Here is a 15,949-nt window from a genome sequence, read left to right on the forward strand (position 1 = left end):
CCCAAAGGTTGACAATGTGACTCCTAATTACCTCCGAAGGGTGTCCACCAGCTAATCACGCCCTCTTTGAACAATTTCTATAAAACTCCTCACTGTCTTCCCCAAGTGTGGACACTTGGATTTGAGGGCATTAGCCCACTGTGTCCCCCTTTGCCTGGCAAAACAATAAAGTTATCCTTTTCTATTGCAAAACTCTGTCCCAGAGATCAGACTCAGCACCAGCATCGGTGCACAGAGAGGCTGAACTTCCCACATCACCCTGAGGAAACTGAGGGTAGGAACCAGATGCCCGCCGGGCAGCAGTCAACTGCTGCAGCCACACCATGCTTGACGGCGCACCCCGAGACTCAGGAAGAGAGGCACAGGACACGGACCTCAGGGAGCTGAGGTGTGCATCGAAGGAATGAGTTCATGAGTTCAGACTCTTGCATCTCCCCATACAGACAAAAGCACTGAATTCCTTAACTGGGGATATCTGGGGGTTTTTTGGTCATCTTCTTCGATGTTTTTAAAAAAATCTTTTGGTTTTTCTTTCTGCCTCACCCTCAGGCACGAGGGGTTTAGTACTCCTCCTCCCTACCAGGGGTGGAGCTCATGCCCCTTGAAGCGGAAGTGTGGAGTTCTAACCACTGGTTTTCTTTTACATCAATAATCTTTTGATGTTCAAAAAAAAAAAAAAAAAAAAAGAGTAGAATTTTCCCCTACACTAATTTAATTGGTAAATACAAGATTCTGACTGACACAACACTCACTTAAATCTACAGATGGTGAAGTCACTGTTGTAACTTCTGATAATTTTTTTTATAGCACTTAAAAAAACAATAAGCAAAACCATTTCATCTCTAAGCAAAGTTCTGCAGTGGAAACAGAAGACCCAAGTGATGCCAAGTACAGGGGGAGAAAAGTATCGCCACTGGACCTGAGAGAAGACGCCCGGCACGGAGCGTCGTGTAGGAAGCAGGACTGTTCCTTTGCTTTTTCTCGCAACTTCAGAGATGAATGCTTTGGCGGAGCACGAACTCAAAACAGCTCTCTCCCACAGAACTTACTGTCACTGTACTTGACCAAAGCGTACAAATTCTAGCATGGTGCTGGGTCAAATTTATTTGCAAATGGGAAGAGGAGAAAGCTCTTACTCATCATAGAAGGAAGGACGGAACTAGAAAATCACCGCTTGGTGATAATTACCTCAAGGAAAATCATCAGTGGGTGTTAAACCTACTGGCTAAAAGTTTGAATGAGAAACAGAAATAATTACGTATTATTCAAATATCTCCCCACAAGATACTCAGTAATTGTGAAGGGGAAAATGATACCTCCACACTGGAGAGGCCAGGCAGTTCCCCTGCCCAGGAAGGAGGCACCCCCTACACCGAGCCTGTGAGAGGATGCATGGAGAAGAATCGACCATTTCTGTGGGATTCCTGCCCCGCTAAATGCACAACCACGATCTGATCACGAGGAAACCCAAGCTGACAAACCCAAGCTGAGGAAAACGCTACAAAATAAATGGCCTGTCCTCTGTAAGTGTCAAGGTCACGAGCTGAGGAAACACTGCAGATTAAAGGAGACTAGAGAGACATGACAGATGAATGCCACGAGTGATCCTGAATTTTTCTCTTAGACCAAAAAAAGATTTTCTTTTGCTAAAAGACATCAGTGGGCCGACTGGTCCAGTGTGAATATGCTCTTCCGATAAAAGGGTTAACGTCTTGATTTTGATTAGTGTACTGCGGTCACCTAACAGAATGCCCAATGTTTGCGAGTAAATACACAGTCAAGTATTTAGGCCTCACATCTGCAACTACAAACTAAGATCAGAAGGGAAAAAAGCACATGTGGTGAAAAGTTAACAGGAGGGGGACCCACAGGAAGGGCTTCACATTGCTTCCGCAACTTTTCTGTGAGTCTCAAATTATTTAAAAATGAAAGGTTAAGAAAGCACCTTTTCCTGTGGTAACCCTTGACCCTTGCTCCAAACCACACTGCCCTGCACACTTCTAGTTCTCAGGCTGAGTGTCTGAGGGGTGAGACTGGATGCTATTCAAGTATTTCTTCAGATGAACACTCTATAGGCAAGGCTGAGTGCTGGAGCAGAAGCCCAGGGTGGACCCAGACTCAGCTCCGCTCCAGCCTCAGGATGCCCACCTGCAGCTTCGCGAGGCTTAGAGCGAGCTCACAGGTGGTTTTACAAATGGGGACCACAGGCAGCTTGTGCCACGAACAACAGAAGCTCTTGCCACCCAGCACACCTTAGACACTCGCCATCCCTTCCTGTGAGAAAGCTGACAGGACTGTCAGCAGCAGACCCCGGTGTCATCTGGGGTGATCGCCCTAAGCTCTTCTGGGTCTAAAGAGCCTCTGCAGGGTGAGAGCGGACCTCCCGCCAGCAGCACGCAGCTCCCCTCAGGTTCCCAAGGGCTCTGGTGATCTCACCAGAGGGGGCCCTGGTGGGGCTGCGGTGAGTTCAGTTCCTCCACACCTGCTGCTCGAAGGAGGGGTCTCAGCTGGAGACCCCACACCCAAGCCAACTGCTTCAGGCCGTCCCCTTCTCCCTGGTTAGCAGCACGATCCTAACGGGAGGGGAGAAGCAGGGTCCAAGAGCGACAGACTCCCCTCTCCCCTCTCCGACCTCTGAAAAGGTCCTGAGTCAGGAAAAACAAGTCTCCCCTCGCAAGGGCTGCAAACCCTACAAAGCTTTAAGTTTCAGATCTGATCTGGGTTATCAGATATGACCAGGTAAGGCTGAGGTCGGATGTGAGGGACACCCAAGCATCGCCAGCAGGGTGGTGGGCGACCTCCAGATCAGGTGGGAGCTTGAACAGCCTGGGCCCCAAGTGCAGATAAGGGCACAGAACAGACAACTTGAAGCCGCGGCTGAGCAGCCTAAGTGTCCTGCGTGTAACTCTACCACCCTAAGGCCAGCCCAACATGTAACACTCGCAAAAACTTACCAGACATGAGGTTCTCTTCCCATAATACCTTATCAGCTAGTGTTTTCCAGTAGTCAGGTACAGATGTGAGAGCTGGACCATAAAGAAGGCTGTGTGTGTGTGCTTAGTCGCTTTAGCTCTGTCTGACTGTGACGCTATGGACTGTAGCCCACCAGGCTCCTGTCCGTGGGATTCTCCAGGCAAGAATACCAGAGTGGGTTGCCATGCCCTCCTCCAGGGGATCTTTCCAATTCAGGGATTGAATCTGTGTCTCCTGGGCCTCCTGCATTGCAGACGGATTCTCTACCAGCTGAGCCACCGGGGAAGCCCAAAGAAGGCTGAGTGGCAAAGAATTGATGCTTTTGAACTGTGGTGCTGGAGAAGAGTCTTGAGAACCCCTGGACTGCAAGGAGATCAAACCAGTCAATCCTAAAGGAAATCAACCCTGACTATTCACTGGAAGGACTCATGCTGAAGCTCAAGTCCCAAAACTCTGGCCACCTGATGCGAACAGCCTACTCACTGGAAAAGATCCTGATGCTGGGAAAGACTGAGGGCAGGAGGAGAAGGGGCTGCAGAGGATGAGACAGTTAGATGGTATTACTGACTCAATGGACATGAATTTGAGCAAGCTCCAGGAGACAATGAAGCACAGGGAAGCCTGGCGTGCTGCAGCTCATGGGGCCGCAAGGAGTCAGACACAGCTTAGCGACTGCACAACAACGAATGTACTTCAGTCTCAGGATTCCCAGGGGTGAAGTCCCAAACATTTCTCTCTACCATCTAGATTTTTAAAAATCTCCATAGCTGATCACTCGTATCTTAATATTCCTTGCAAAATCTGTTTCCAAGATAAAAGTTAATGTGGATCCCTCTTGCAAAATCAAGTGAGATCACTGCAGTAGTCTGTAGCATTATATAAACTATGTAAAATAAGAAAGGTCACACCATAGTGGAATTTGTCAAATTGACAGCAACTTCTCCACCTCAGCCTGCCACAGCCAACATGTCACTCTCCCGCCCACTGCTTTCAACCAAAATCAGCTTGCCATACTTCTCCAAAGTCTAGGCAGATTTTAGAAGGGTACTGAAAACCATTCTTACTGTTCATCTGTAATCTCATTTCCTGTTAAAAGCTGGCTGTGAGTCCTAGAAAAGATGCAATACCGGTTCATACCTATGAGGTTACTATAGAGCCAGAAAAAAAACAAACCAAAAAACCCACAAATATCTTTAGGAGGGAAATGAACACATACCGGGCTCTTCAGCTTTTATAAGCAGGCTGGTTAAAGTTCCTTGGGGCCTGATGTATCTCTGAGCCTTGGGCCCTAGATCCTGCAGACCTCCTCCAAGCCTGAACTTCCTGAGTTGCCGGCAGTGGTGGTCCCAGCTTCAGGCAGAGCTACTGCCGACACATGGAACACACAGGAGCGGGGCCACACATGGAGCAAACGAGAGAGCCCACACTTCTTGACGCTCACGGCAACAGCCGTGATCACGCGTGTGTAGTGAAGAACACTGAAAATCAGTGAGACATGGAGTCTCCAGATGGACCTGTTACCTACACTTGCACATCTGGGAAGTAAGAGCTGTGGGACAGAACTCTAAATCATCTTTACAGGGTTTACAAGGACTGTTCCTCTGTGGATCTCAAGTCAGAGAAACTTTAGACAAGGCATCGATTATGTGAGCGGGGTAAGGCATTTCATGACAGCCCCCCCACAGGGATTACCTAAGAGAACTGCTAGAATGCTGAGAAAGTTTCACCTTGTGTGCATGCTTAGTCAAGCATGGACTGCAGCCCGTCAGACTCCTCTGTGCACGGGATTTCCCGGGAAAGAATACTGGAGTGGGTTGCCATTTCCTCCTCCACAGCATCTTCCCACCCCAGGGATCAAACCCCCACCTCCTGCACCACAGGGGCACTCTTCACCGCTGAGCCACTGAGGAAGCCCCAGCTCTACCTTAAGGCCTGGCAGCACGCACACGGTCCTCGGGCACTGCTCCGTCACACAGTTAACACCAGGAGCTGAGAACCGCCGGCATGTGGGGATCACTGTGTCCTGGCTGACCTGGAAAAGAGCTTATGGCCATCAGCTTCATTACTGAGAGTGTGAAGTCCAGATTTTTTTTACTTTTAAATCACTGAAAACTAGCTCTGTCCAACAAGATCTCTTTTACACAAACAGCAAGGTCCTTCACACTGTGGAGAAGCTTCCTCAGGATCAGAGACTCTCAGGGTGACAATGAAGCAAACTTAACTGGCCCACAGCATACCAGCCTTTCACTTAAGTGAAGTCATGGAAATCACACGAGATCAGGTCTTTTATGGACATGCCGTTAAATAACAAGTTTCTCAAGAGCGTCACCCACCTCGAGTGATCACCAGCCACTGTGCATCCTTACTGGATGTCTCCTGTCCACATATCTGTCAGACGACGTACTGAGCCCTGGCATGTTTCAGCCAGCAGACGATTCAGAACGTTTGTGCGCCTGTGCTGAGCATGAATATCTTGAGGCTAAAGCTTTCACAACAGATTCAGCCAGGCAGATCTAACCCTGTGACTCTCAGCACCAAGAAAAACAAAGAGCAAGCACAGGGCTTCCTTGGTGGCTCAGTGGCAAAGAATCTGCCTGAAACGCGGGAGACATGGGTTCAATTCCTGGTCCAGGAAGATCCCGTATGCCATGGGGGAACTAACCATTGTTCTCACAGGGTCGGACCCGACTGAAGTGACTTAGCAGCAGCAGCAGCACCTAACTAATCTCTCTTACTCTAATATCAAACTCACAGAGACTGGATTTTTCATGCCACACCAAGCAGAGATTCCACTTCTCACTCTGTATTAAAGAACGGGCTTTCTGTGTCTCCGAAACACGGAGACCCCTCGAGGGTATCCATCCTGCGAAGCCCTTGCTGCATCCGTCTCCCTCAGGCACTTCTGTGACACCTCACTCTGTCCTGATCGTGATGTTACCGAAACAAGCAACCAGTACGCATCCTTCCACACAACTGTCACAAAGAGACTCAACATTCCGTACACAGCAGCTGCTACAGAGGACTGACACTTTCTTCATGAGATAAGCACTTCTCCTCTTCAAGTGTCTGATGTGACACACGTTTTCAAAGATCACTGAAAAAAAGTTAACATCAAGATCAACATTCTGGAAATGTTTCAGGAACGAATTGTAAGCCACCTGTGAGCGTCTGTACTTCACCTTGTGAAGCGTCAGTCCAGCTGGAGAGACGCCGAGTGAGCCAAGTCTCGCGTCTTACCTGGCCGGGGCGGAGCTGTTCTCCAGCAGCTGTGGGATACTGCTCCCTCACAGGGATCTCTCACCACCTCTGCCTGGTCCCCTCCATCTCTGAAGACCTTTTGCTCCAGGCTCTCGGCTTTTGCTTCCCTATCCAGGCTCCCAGGAGCCACGGGACCTTCTGTTGAGGGGTCCACCAGCCCACACTGCCCAGGCTCACCCCCATGGTCCGAGGTCTCGGGGGCTTCTTCACGACAACTGTCCGCAGGAGTCCTCTGCAGCTCCGAGGGCGCAGCCCTACTCTGACTTACATGAGAGCTTGAGGCTCCGGGTTTTACATCTGGAGTTGCACTCGGCTCAGGGTCAGCATGAAGCTCTTTGGAGGCACTCCCTGGGAGTTCAGAGTATAATTCCTGCACCTCAGCAGACATGGAGGAATCAAGTGGAACGGGCTGGGTCTCCACGCCGGATGACAGCATGGGGGCAGGTGCAGATATGGAGTCAAGCCTCTTACACCAAACGGTTCACCCTGACACAAATCAAAGGAAGGGATAAGAATTTAAAACCTTGCAGGGTAAAAGGAAGCTGTCTCAGCTCAAATTGGCTAAAACAAGCACCAAAAATTCTATCTCAAATGCCAGCATTATCTGGCACCAAGAAATCTGCTTAACAGATTGAGTTTGAGGAAAAATAAATACCTTAAACCTTTAGTAGACGTCTGTCTAATCGCAATTCAGAGACCGCCTTGTGATAAATTCTCAATTTAAAGCTGGATTTAAGCGAGATCTGATCAAATGTAGATGAGAATAAGACTTGTCTAAGCACTCAAGGATAGACCGGATGTACCAAATAAATCAGAAGATAAATGGGAGTTCCTTGGTGGCCCAGTGGTTAGGATTCCAAGCTTTCCCTGCTGGGGCCTGGGTTCAATCCCTGCTTTAGAAACAGACCCTGCACGTTGTGAGGCAAGGTCAAAAAGAAAGAAATTTTTGAAATTAGAAGGTAAAGATGGTTTTCCACTCATTCTCGGGTCATGAACCTTGCCCATTTTATTCAGTGCTGCAGCCCCACTGCCTGGAAGAGCTGCCTCACACCTAGCAGGCACTCAGAAAGAATCTTCTGAAGGAACATACACTGAGGGACTCAGAATCTGATCGACTGACTTCTCTTCATTAAGAATTTTCTTTGGAAGAACATACAGAGAAAACAGAATTCCATTCTTTTATTGTCACCACAGAGCCTGGAGCCAGACAGCACTATCCCAGCTCTGGGGCAGAATCCTTCCTGACTTCCACTCAGCACTTCAAGATTGCCCAAGTGCGTTCCCAGATACTGCTCATGTGAGTTTCCTGACAGCCCTGTGAACTGAACAGGGCAGCTGCTGTCCTTCCGGTGTAGGCTCCCACACCATAGCTGAGGAGGGTGAGAGTGAGCTGCCGGAAGTGTTGGGGGCTTCCCAAGAGGCTCAGTGGTACAGAATCCGCCTGCCAATGCAGGATACATGGGTTTAATCCCTGGGTTGGGAAGATCGCCTGGAGAAGGGAATGGCGACCCACTCCAGCATTCTTGCCTGGGAAATCCATAGACAGAGGAGCCTGGTGGACTACAGTCCATGGGGCCAGAGAGTCAAACATGGAGGAGACAGTGAGCACGCATGCCTGAAATATTACATTGTTAATGCAAGGGAGGAGAGGGGATGTCTGGGGCTTCTAATGTGGAGGTCACATTTCACTTCTGTTGGGCAACAGAAACATAGGTTATCTGCTAAAATCAGTATGTTTAAGTAGTTCACAATACTACATTATTAAAGCAATCAAAACAGATGCAAAGAGATAGGGAATGGTACCCCCAGAACCGGGGCTCCTGGCTGGGACTTTTCCATTTTAGTCTACCAAATGTGTGCAGTTTCCACCACAAAATCCACTTATCTGACCAAGGCGTAAATGGTTAACCAAATGAGACACTGCAGGCTTTCATTCTTGATGCTTTCCCTAACCCTGAACAGGAGGACAGAGAAGGTGAGAAATGTTTGGCAACTCCGAATTCAGAACAGGAATTTACTAGAGGTACTGGCGGCCAATCCCGTTGGCCGAAAAGCACACAGAAAGGATGTTTCACAAGGCTACTCCCACTGCTTCCAAATGTCCACGTTTCCCTGTAATAAACACATTACATCAAGTAAAGCCCAGAGCGAACTACAGATCTGTTCTCACTGTGCTGAGCGGTCTCAGCTTCTCTCCAGTGACCACAACTGTGTTTCTGAGCAGGAGGGACTCCCTGAGACACCCTGTAATTCCTTAGGACCCAGCGGCCTTTGGGCCCTGTCTCTATTTGCACCCCGATTCCCTGAGGGAGCCCACCCACATCGCTTCCACAAAAGCACACGCTCCACCTCCCCATCACTGAGCACCCTGCTCCTTGAACACCTCTGGGCTGACAGGGGGATGGACGGTCCCCTCCACGGGCCTGTGCTGCCTGGACTGGAGCTGGGACCGAGGAAGGGGGCAGGGGAGGGTGACAGGCGCTCTCCTTGTGGGCCATCCTGCCCTTCTCCTGGTTTTCCGACCCATGGGGGACAGTTTATTCACGCCCCTGTGCTCTCATCCGCCGAGCGCCTGTGTTCTCAAGGAACCCTACTCAGAACGAAAGGGCACATTGTGACGCCACTAATTTAAATGCTAGAAATTATAGGAAAGCAGACGGCCGACCCATGAGGCTGAGGTAATGTAAGAAGAGACTTAACTCCAAAAGGGAAACAAGGAGAGAGAGGCTGCTGAGCACAGGAGCACGGCAGGGCTCACAGACTTCCACAGAGAGCGCTGACAAGGCCTCCTTCCTGGAGTTAGTCTCCCCTTTCTCCACGAGCTCCTGGATATCTCCAGGGGTACTCTGGATTTTAGGCCAATGTGTGTGTGTAGATATGTGGGGGTTAAGGGAATAATAGTGGAATTGCTATTTGAGGCCCCTCCCCCAAAAGGCTGGCAGTGCTCCATTTTAATTTGGTTCAGCTCCCCTTTCACCTCACCAGACACCATCCAGCTTCTGACTGTCACATCACAAACAGACCGCAAGAGCGAGCGCAGAACTGGAAAGCCCACTGCAGGAGATGGTCTTGTGGCTGGAGAAGGCTCCGTGGGTCTTGCCAGCCGCCATCAGGTGGGGCTTTTCAAATCCAGCCCTGGACATGCGTTCCCCGGCTTCACTTTCTTCATGCCCTTGCCTTTTCATGCAGCTTGTCTGCCAAGAAGGTGACTCAAACTGTCCCTTTAGGCACAGAGGAACTACACGACTCCGCGACTCCACTCTAACCACACAACTGCACAGAAACTTGTACGTGGATGTTCACTGTAGCACTGTTCACAGGGGCCAGAAAACAGAAACAGCTCAAAATGTCTATTAACGGATGAATGGCCGATGAAATGTTGTCCATCCACAACGGAGTCTTACTCGACTATGAAAAGACGCAATGTGCTGGTTCATGACACAACACAGATGCCCCTTGAAAACATCATGCAGGTAAAGGAAGCCATCAGGAGAGACCACTGTTATAAGATCTCATTTCCACAAAATGTCCAGAGCAGGCAAATCTAGAGCCGGAAAGTGGATTAGTGGTCGCCTACTTCTGGAAGCGATGGTTTTTCCAGTACTCACATATGGATGTGAGAGTCGGACTACAAAGAAGGCTGAGCACCAAAGATTTATTGCTTTCAAACTGTGGTGCTGGAGAAGGCTTTAGAGTCCCTTGGACAGCAAGGAGATCAAACCAGTCAATCCTAAAAGAAATCGACCCTGAATGTTCATGAAGGACTGAAGCCGAAGCTCTAATACTTTGGCCACCTGATACGAAGAGCCCACTCACTGGAAAAGACCCTGATGTTGGAAAAGACTGAAGGGCGGAGGAGAAGGGGATGACAGAAGATGAGATGGCTGGATGGCATCACCAACTCAATGGACATGAATCTGAACAAAATCCAGGAGGTGGTAGAGGACAGGAGACTGGTGTACTGCAGTCCACGGGGTGGCAAAGAGATGGACAAGACTGAGGGACTGAACAACTTTTGGAAGAAGTGGACAAACGGAGTGGCTGCTGATGGACAGTGCTGCTTTGGTGCACAACAGAAGTATTCTAAAACTGGTGTGGTGATGGCTGCACAACTCTGACTATGCCAAACACCACTGAATTGTACAATTTACACTGTGAATTGTGTGGTATATGAATTATATCTTAATAAAGTTGACTTTTTAAAAAAAGAAACCTGTCCATGGCCTCAACCTTTTCTCAAGTTGTGATCTATGTTTCATTGACAAGGATGGCACCCTCTCAAAACTTGTTGTTTAGCTGCTAACTTGTGTCCAACTCTTTTGCAAGCCCATGGACTTCGCTCAGACTCTTCTGTCCACAGGATTTCCCCAGCAAGAACACTGGAGTGGGTTGCTATGTCTTTCTTACTCTCCTGCATTGGCAGTTGGATTCTTTACCACTGAGCCACCAGGGAAGCCCCCTCCCCCAAACTCAACATGCCTAAAACAGAGCACACTCAACCCAGTGAAAAATCGAGTATTGTCCATGCAAACAGCTGTGAGATTCAAGGATGAGTTAAGATGTTCTCAGTAACCTTACATGCTTTTATTTCTGATCCTGCTGCCTCTCTCGGTAATGGCACCACCTGACCCTAGAGCTCAGACACGAATCCCCAAAGGTAACGGTCTGGCCGTCCACACACTGTGCAGTCAGCACTCAAACACGCACCCAACGCCAGCTGTGTCTCCACCACATCTCACTGTTCCATCCCCATCGTCCTAACTCAAGATTCTGCTCTGGACACAGGATCATGCACGAGCACACGCACTCACTAAACAGCTCTTTATCGAAGAGGGGCAACACTGATCACCACACAAAATGGCTCAAAACATTCCTCAGGAAAAACTGCTGTCATCTTTCCTGTGCCCCCACCTATGCTGTGGCTGCTGCTGCTAAGTCGCTTCAGTCGTGGCCGACTCTGTGCGATCCCATAGACAGCAGCTCACCAGGCTCCCCCATCCCTGAGATTCTCCAGGCAAGAACACTGGAGTGGGTTGCCATTTCCCTCTCCAATGCATGAAAGTGAAAAGTGAAAGCGAAGTTGCTCAGTCGTGTCCAACTCTTAGCAACCTCATGGACTGCAGCCCACCAGGCTCCTCCATCCATGGGATTTTCCAGGCAAGAGTGCTGGAGTGCGGTGCCACTGCCTCCTCCACCTATGCTGTGGACCGAACCAGAATTGTAAGGCTTGGTGACTAAAAGATGACTCCCAATATACAAAAGCCGGATGTCACAAAGCTCCTGGCTCTCGTTACGCGTGTTTGGTAGAGACAGAATTCTAAGACTTTTCAACCTGTAAAAGAGCCATGCACATCGGCTATCCAAGCAAAAGACACCCCTCCTCCTTCTCTTCAGCCCCTCAAGTCTCTCAGCAGTGCGTGCAGTGGAGTCACCATGAACAGCTCAGTGCCTCAGCTGAAACTCCAAGCTGAGTGAGTGAGCGAAGCTGCTCGGCTGTGTCTCTCTCTGCAACCCCACGGACTGGACTGTAGCCCGCCAGGCTCCTCCATCCATGGGCTTCTCCAGCCAAGAATACTGGAGTGGGTTGCCATTTCCTTCTCCAGGGAATCTTCCCGACCCAGGGACCGAACCTGGGTCTCCTGCACTGCAGGTAGACTCTACCATCTGAGCCACAAGGAAGCCCCAGAGGTGAAGTAGTATTTAGAAGCTAGAGTAGTGGTTTTACAATTACTCTTAGCTCACCAGCGCATATCACTAAACTCTCCATCTATCAAGATACTTGGTTGTTGCCTCAAAGACAGCAGAAACAAAATTTTACCATTTGAGTCCTTCAAATTTCTGAATTCAATGGAGCAATAAAAAATGATGCTATAGAAATATACCTCTCCATAGAAAGCTGTCTGGGATGTCTTATCAAACTAGATAAACACTGTGTTTATCTGTTGTCAGTGGTGTCTGACTCTTTGCAGCCTCCTGGACTGTAGCTCGCCAGGCTCCCCTGTTCAGGGAATTTTCCAGGCAATAATACTGGCGTGGGTTGCCATACCCTCCTCCAGGGGATCTTCCTGAACCAGGGATCGAACCCGTGTCTCTTGCATCTCCTGCATTGGCAGGGAGATTCTTCACCACTGTGCCTCCTGGAAAGCCCACATTAAAAAATAGGATTATTTTATTTTGGTAAAGTATATATCTACATCCATACAGGAAAAATGTTTTTAAAACTATAAGCCAAATATTAACAATGCAACCGTGGGTGATAGGATTATTAATGACATGTCCCTATCTTTTTTTTACAATGAGTGTGTAATACATGTTAAACTTTTAAAAAATATTATATCTCAAGATCCAAATATGAAGCAATAAATAACTGGTAAGTGTATTATCCCTTTACTTTTATCAGTATTTTTTAAATGTTAGCTCTCTCCCTTAACCATAAAAGTTTTTAAAGTTTTAAATATACGTGAAATAAAGTAAGTATAGCATGTGCTTATAAAATGTAGACAGAGATTTATGGCTTAATCCTTACTACAGACTTATAACCAACCTACTGGGTTGAAGACATCAGATAATTACCTAGTTTGAGGTACAAGGGAAAAATAACCATAGACTCACAAACAACTCTTTCCTACTGCTACTGGCTTGTCATCTTTACCGTGAACACAAATAAGAATTAGATTGTTCAGGGGATGGATTTATCCCTGGGCGGGGGGGAGACTAACATTTGGGGGAGTAGGCAGCACAATTATTCCAACAGAAGAAATCATTTTTCAATTGAGAAGAACAATCATCTCCCAGTCTTCCTGTTTCAAAGGCAGAGTCACTGTTAGGAAGTAGTCTAGTTTTGGTCTCCAAGGTGGGAGACACAGGGTCCCTATCCTGCCCCTCACACTCAGCACGGCCTTGAGTGTGTGTCACTGAACTTTCCTGGGCTTGTTTTCCACATGTAAAATGGACAAGTCAAACAAAATAATCTCAGAGAGTCCTGCTAACCCATAAAATTCCCAAGACTTCTCTATTTCACTTTGTTTTGGCACAGTGCACCTAAAGACGCCAACCAAAGTGGTACGGAATTCAGACTAATCCCTACTGCAAGGGCAAAGGAGGTAATTTAAGAACACTTTACATACGAAAAGGATAGAAAGCTGTTCTTTAGCGTGTCTTCAGGCAATTGGAAGTGTTAATTCCTATCCCACCAAATGACAAAAGCCAGGGGGAGGGTGGGGAGACTACCAGTGAAAGATTAACTAACACTGCAGCTCTCAGCCTCATTAGAATACACTTTATTATAGTAATATTAAAAACCTGACCAAGTGACAACTTTTAGTCATTCAAACACTCCCCAAAACAAAAGTTCTGGGGGTATAAAGTTTACAGCACTAAGCAAAAGAAGAATAAGGAAAAAAGAAAGAATCAGACAAAGAAAACAGCAGAACAGAAAGCCATGTGCCCCAATAATCCCAAGTCTGAAGGTCTCCCTTCTCGTTAATTCCAAAAGCAAAGGGGCTGCTCTTAATGAAATGAAGCAGTAAGAACGCTAGGCGCTGCCACACTTGTGTCAGGGGACAATACAATAGTGATCGGGACCTCAGAAGTTCCCCACAGGCCTTTCACCTTGAGAAAGGGCCTTTCTTTTCCAAAGATTCAAACACTGTAGCCAATCTCTGAGGCAATTCGGAAAAGGGGCCTCTTCTTGAGGGACAGAGGAAGAGGGATCTTTTAACAAGCTCTCCAGACAAGCTCAAAGTGGGGCAGGGAAATCCATACAATGAACAGGGCCTTGCTCTTCCACAGGGGAAGAGAGCACAGGAAATCTCAAGAGCATCAGGCACAGCTTTCCTGTTCCTCCCCTAATCAGCACTCAGAAAAAGGATCCCTCTATCTCCACGGGGGTGGGGAGGGGGGACTGAAACACTGCAAATGCTCCTGATTTCTATTGACAGAGACTCTGCATAAGAGATTTCATCCTTTTTTCAAAGGGAGGGGAAAAGAGAAACCATTGGTGCCACTCCAAAGATACAGCAGGAAAGGGCACTCCTCTCAAAGGTCTAGAGTCATATTTTTCTTGGGAGAGCAGGAGAAAGAAGTTGGAATCTCCTTTCTGGGGGTGAGTGGTGTGCAGATCAGATAGAAGGAAGCTTTTTCATCAGCAGAGCAAGTTCGGGGATTGGAAGAGGGCAGCTCTAACCAGTCGGGAAGGACTGATAGCTTCTGTGGACAAAGGGAAGGCTGCTTCTCCTATCAGATCTTCCAGACCCGTTTGCCCAAACAGTCTTTTCCCCAGATTACTCTAACAGCTTTGTTAATTTAGGATCTAAAAGAGTAAAAGCGCCTCTTTCTCTCCCTCCCGGGGGTTAAAAGCCTCCTCTCTAGTGAGGAAGGGATGCGGGGAGCGGTGGGGAGGGATGGGAAGAGGCACGCATGGAAAAATCTGTTTCTCTATGGAAGATACTACTTTTCTTTCCTAACAACTTAAGTAACTAATAGCAACAGTCTACCAAAAGGTTACTATGTACCAAGCAGTTACACGAAATTTCCAGTAGTCTTGAGAACAATTCTATGAAAAGAAGACCGAAATTAAGAGATGGGCTGACAAAAGGTGAAGCTGTGAGTCAAGGTCATAAAGATGGAAAGTGGGACACACGAGCTTGCATCCCTCACACTCCAAACACCACGCTCTTCATTGTGCAAAGGTAAAAAGCTCAAGGCACACCAGGAGACTCGGAGGCAGAGAAGCAAGGCTCCCTCGGTGGACACGGCTGGGGGAGGGGAGAAAGCCTAACACCTCTAAGTAAATTCTAGGTCTTCCTCCCCATATACCGGGATAAAGGCGAAAAATATGAGGGAAGATAACTCTATCTTTTACAGGAAAGGAAGATCTCTCTCACTTTTAGGCAACTTGAGTCTTTCTCTCCACCTGAGGGGCGCTGACCAAACCAAGAGAAGTCTTATCCCTCCTGAAAATAAGTTCAGGGTCGCCCCCTCGCACTCCGGGAGCGGGTTTCCCTCCGCTGACAAGCGCGATGCAGCCGGACACGCGCGTTCGCCCACGACAACGGGCGTCGCCTTCCCGAGGAGAGAAGTTGGGGGGTCCCCCGCCGTATTGAGGTCGACGAGCAGTCGCTTTCCCCCGCCGGAGCCATGACACCGAGAAGCTGTTTTGCCCTCGCGACGCGGGGCCTGGGCTCCTCCCTCTCCCCTGGTCTCTCGGCGCCCGCAGCGCAGCCTGCGTTCCTGTCGGCGCTCCAAGAGGGCGGGGGACCCGGGCTCTCGCTCAGCCTGCACCGCCCGGCTGAGGGTCCGCTAGGGCTTGAGTGGGACGGGGCGGCTACGCCCCAAGCGTTCCCGCCCCCAGCCTCTTACCCTGAGGCCTGCTCCGCGGCCCGCGCTCGCCCCGCCAGCCCGGCTTCTGCAGCCGCAACCCCGTCGCCGCCGAATCTACCTGAGCCAGCCGAGCCGTGAGAGCCCGGGGGCGCTCCGGCCACCGCCGTGTCTTCGTCTCTATGGTCGCCCTGCACTTCCTCATCCGGGGCCCGAGCCAGCCATGCGGACTCGCCCAAGTCCCGCCCCCGCACTGCGCGCGCGCGCACCCTAGAGGCGGCTCTTCTCAGTAGGGACTCCCGCCCTCAGCTAGGTCTGGTGGCCTCTGCCCCGCCCCCGCCTCCAGGACTCTTAAAGGGGAACACACTTTTTGATTCCGCTGTTGAGCCTCAGGCCCAGT

General features: G+C 49.1%; 1 protein-coding gene across 1 annotated transcript in view; it reads right to left on the bottom strand.

Moving 5' to 3' along the window:
• The window catches only part of PRR14L (proline rich 14 like), a 37,889-nt gene extending 22,182 nt beyond the window's left edge, over window positions 1-15,707 (bottom strand). Inside the window, 3 exon segments of the mRNA XM_040251148.1 lie at window positions 6,211-6,223; window positions 6,225-6,717; window positions 15,592-15,707. Coding sequence (XP_040107082.1) covers window positions 6,211-6,223; window positions 6,225-6,667 — 456 coding nt within the window. The 5' untranslated portion in view covers window positions 6,668-6,717; window positions 15,592-15,707.
• Window positions 15,708-15,949: the final 242 nt, after the last annotated feature.

Source organism: Oryx dammah, unplaced genomic scaffold, assembly GCF_014754425.2.
Source record: "Oryx dammah isolate SB20612 unplaced genomic scaffold, SCBI_Odam_1.1 HiC_scaffold_12, whole genome shotgun sequence".
Lineage (NCBI taxonomy): Eukaryota > Metazoa > Chordata > Mammalia > Artiodactyla > Bovidae > Oryx > Oryx dammah.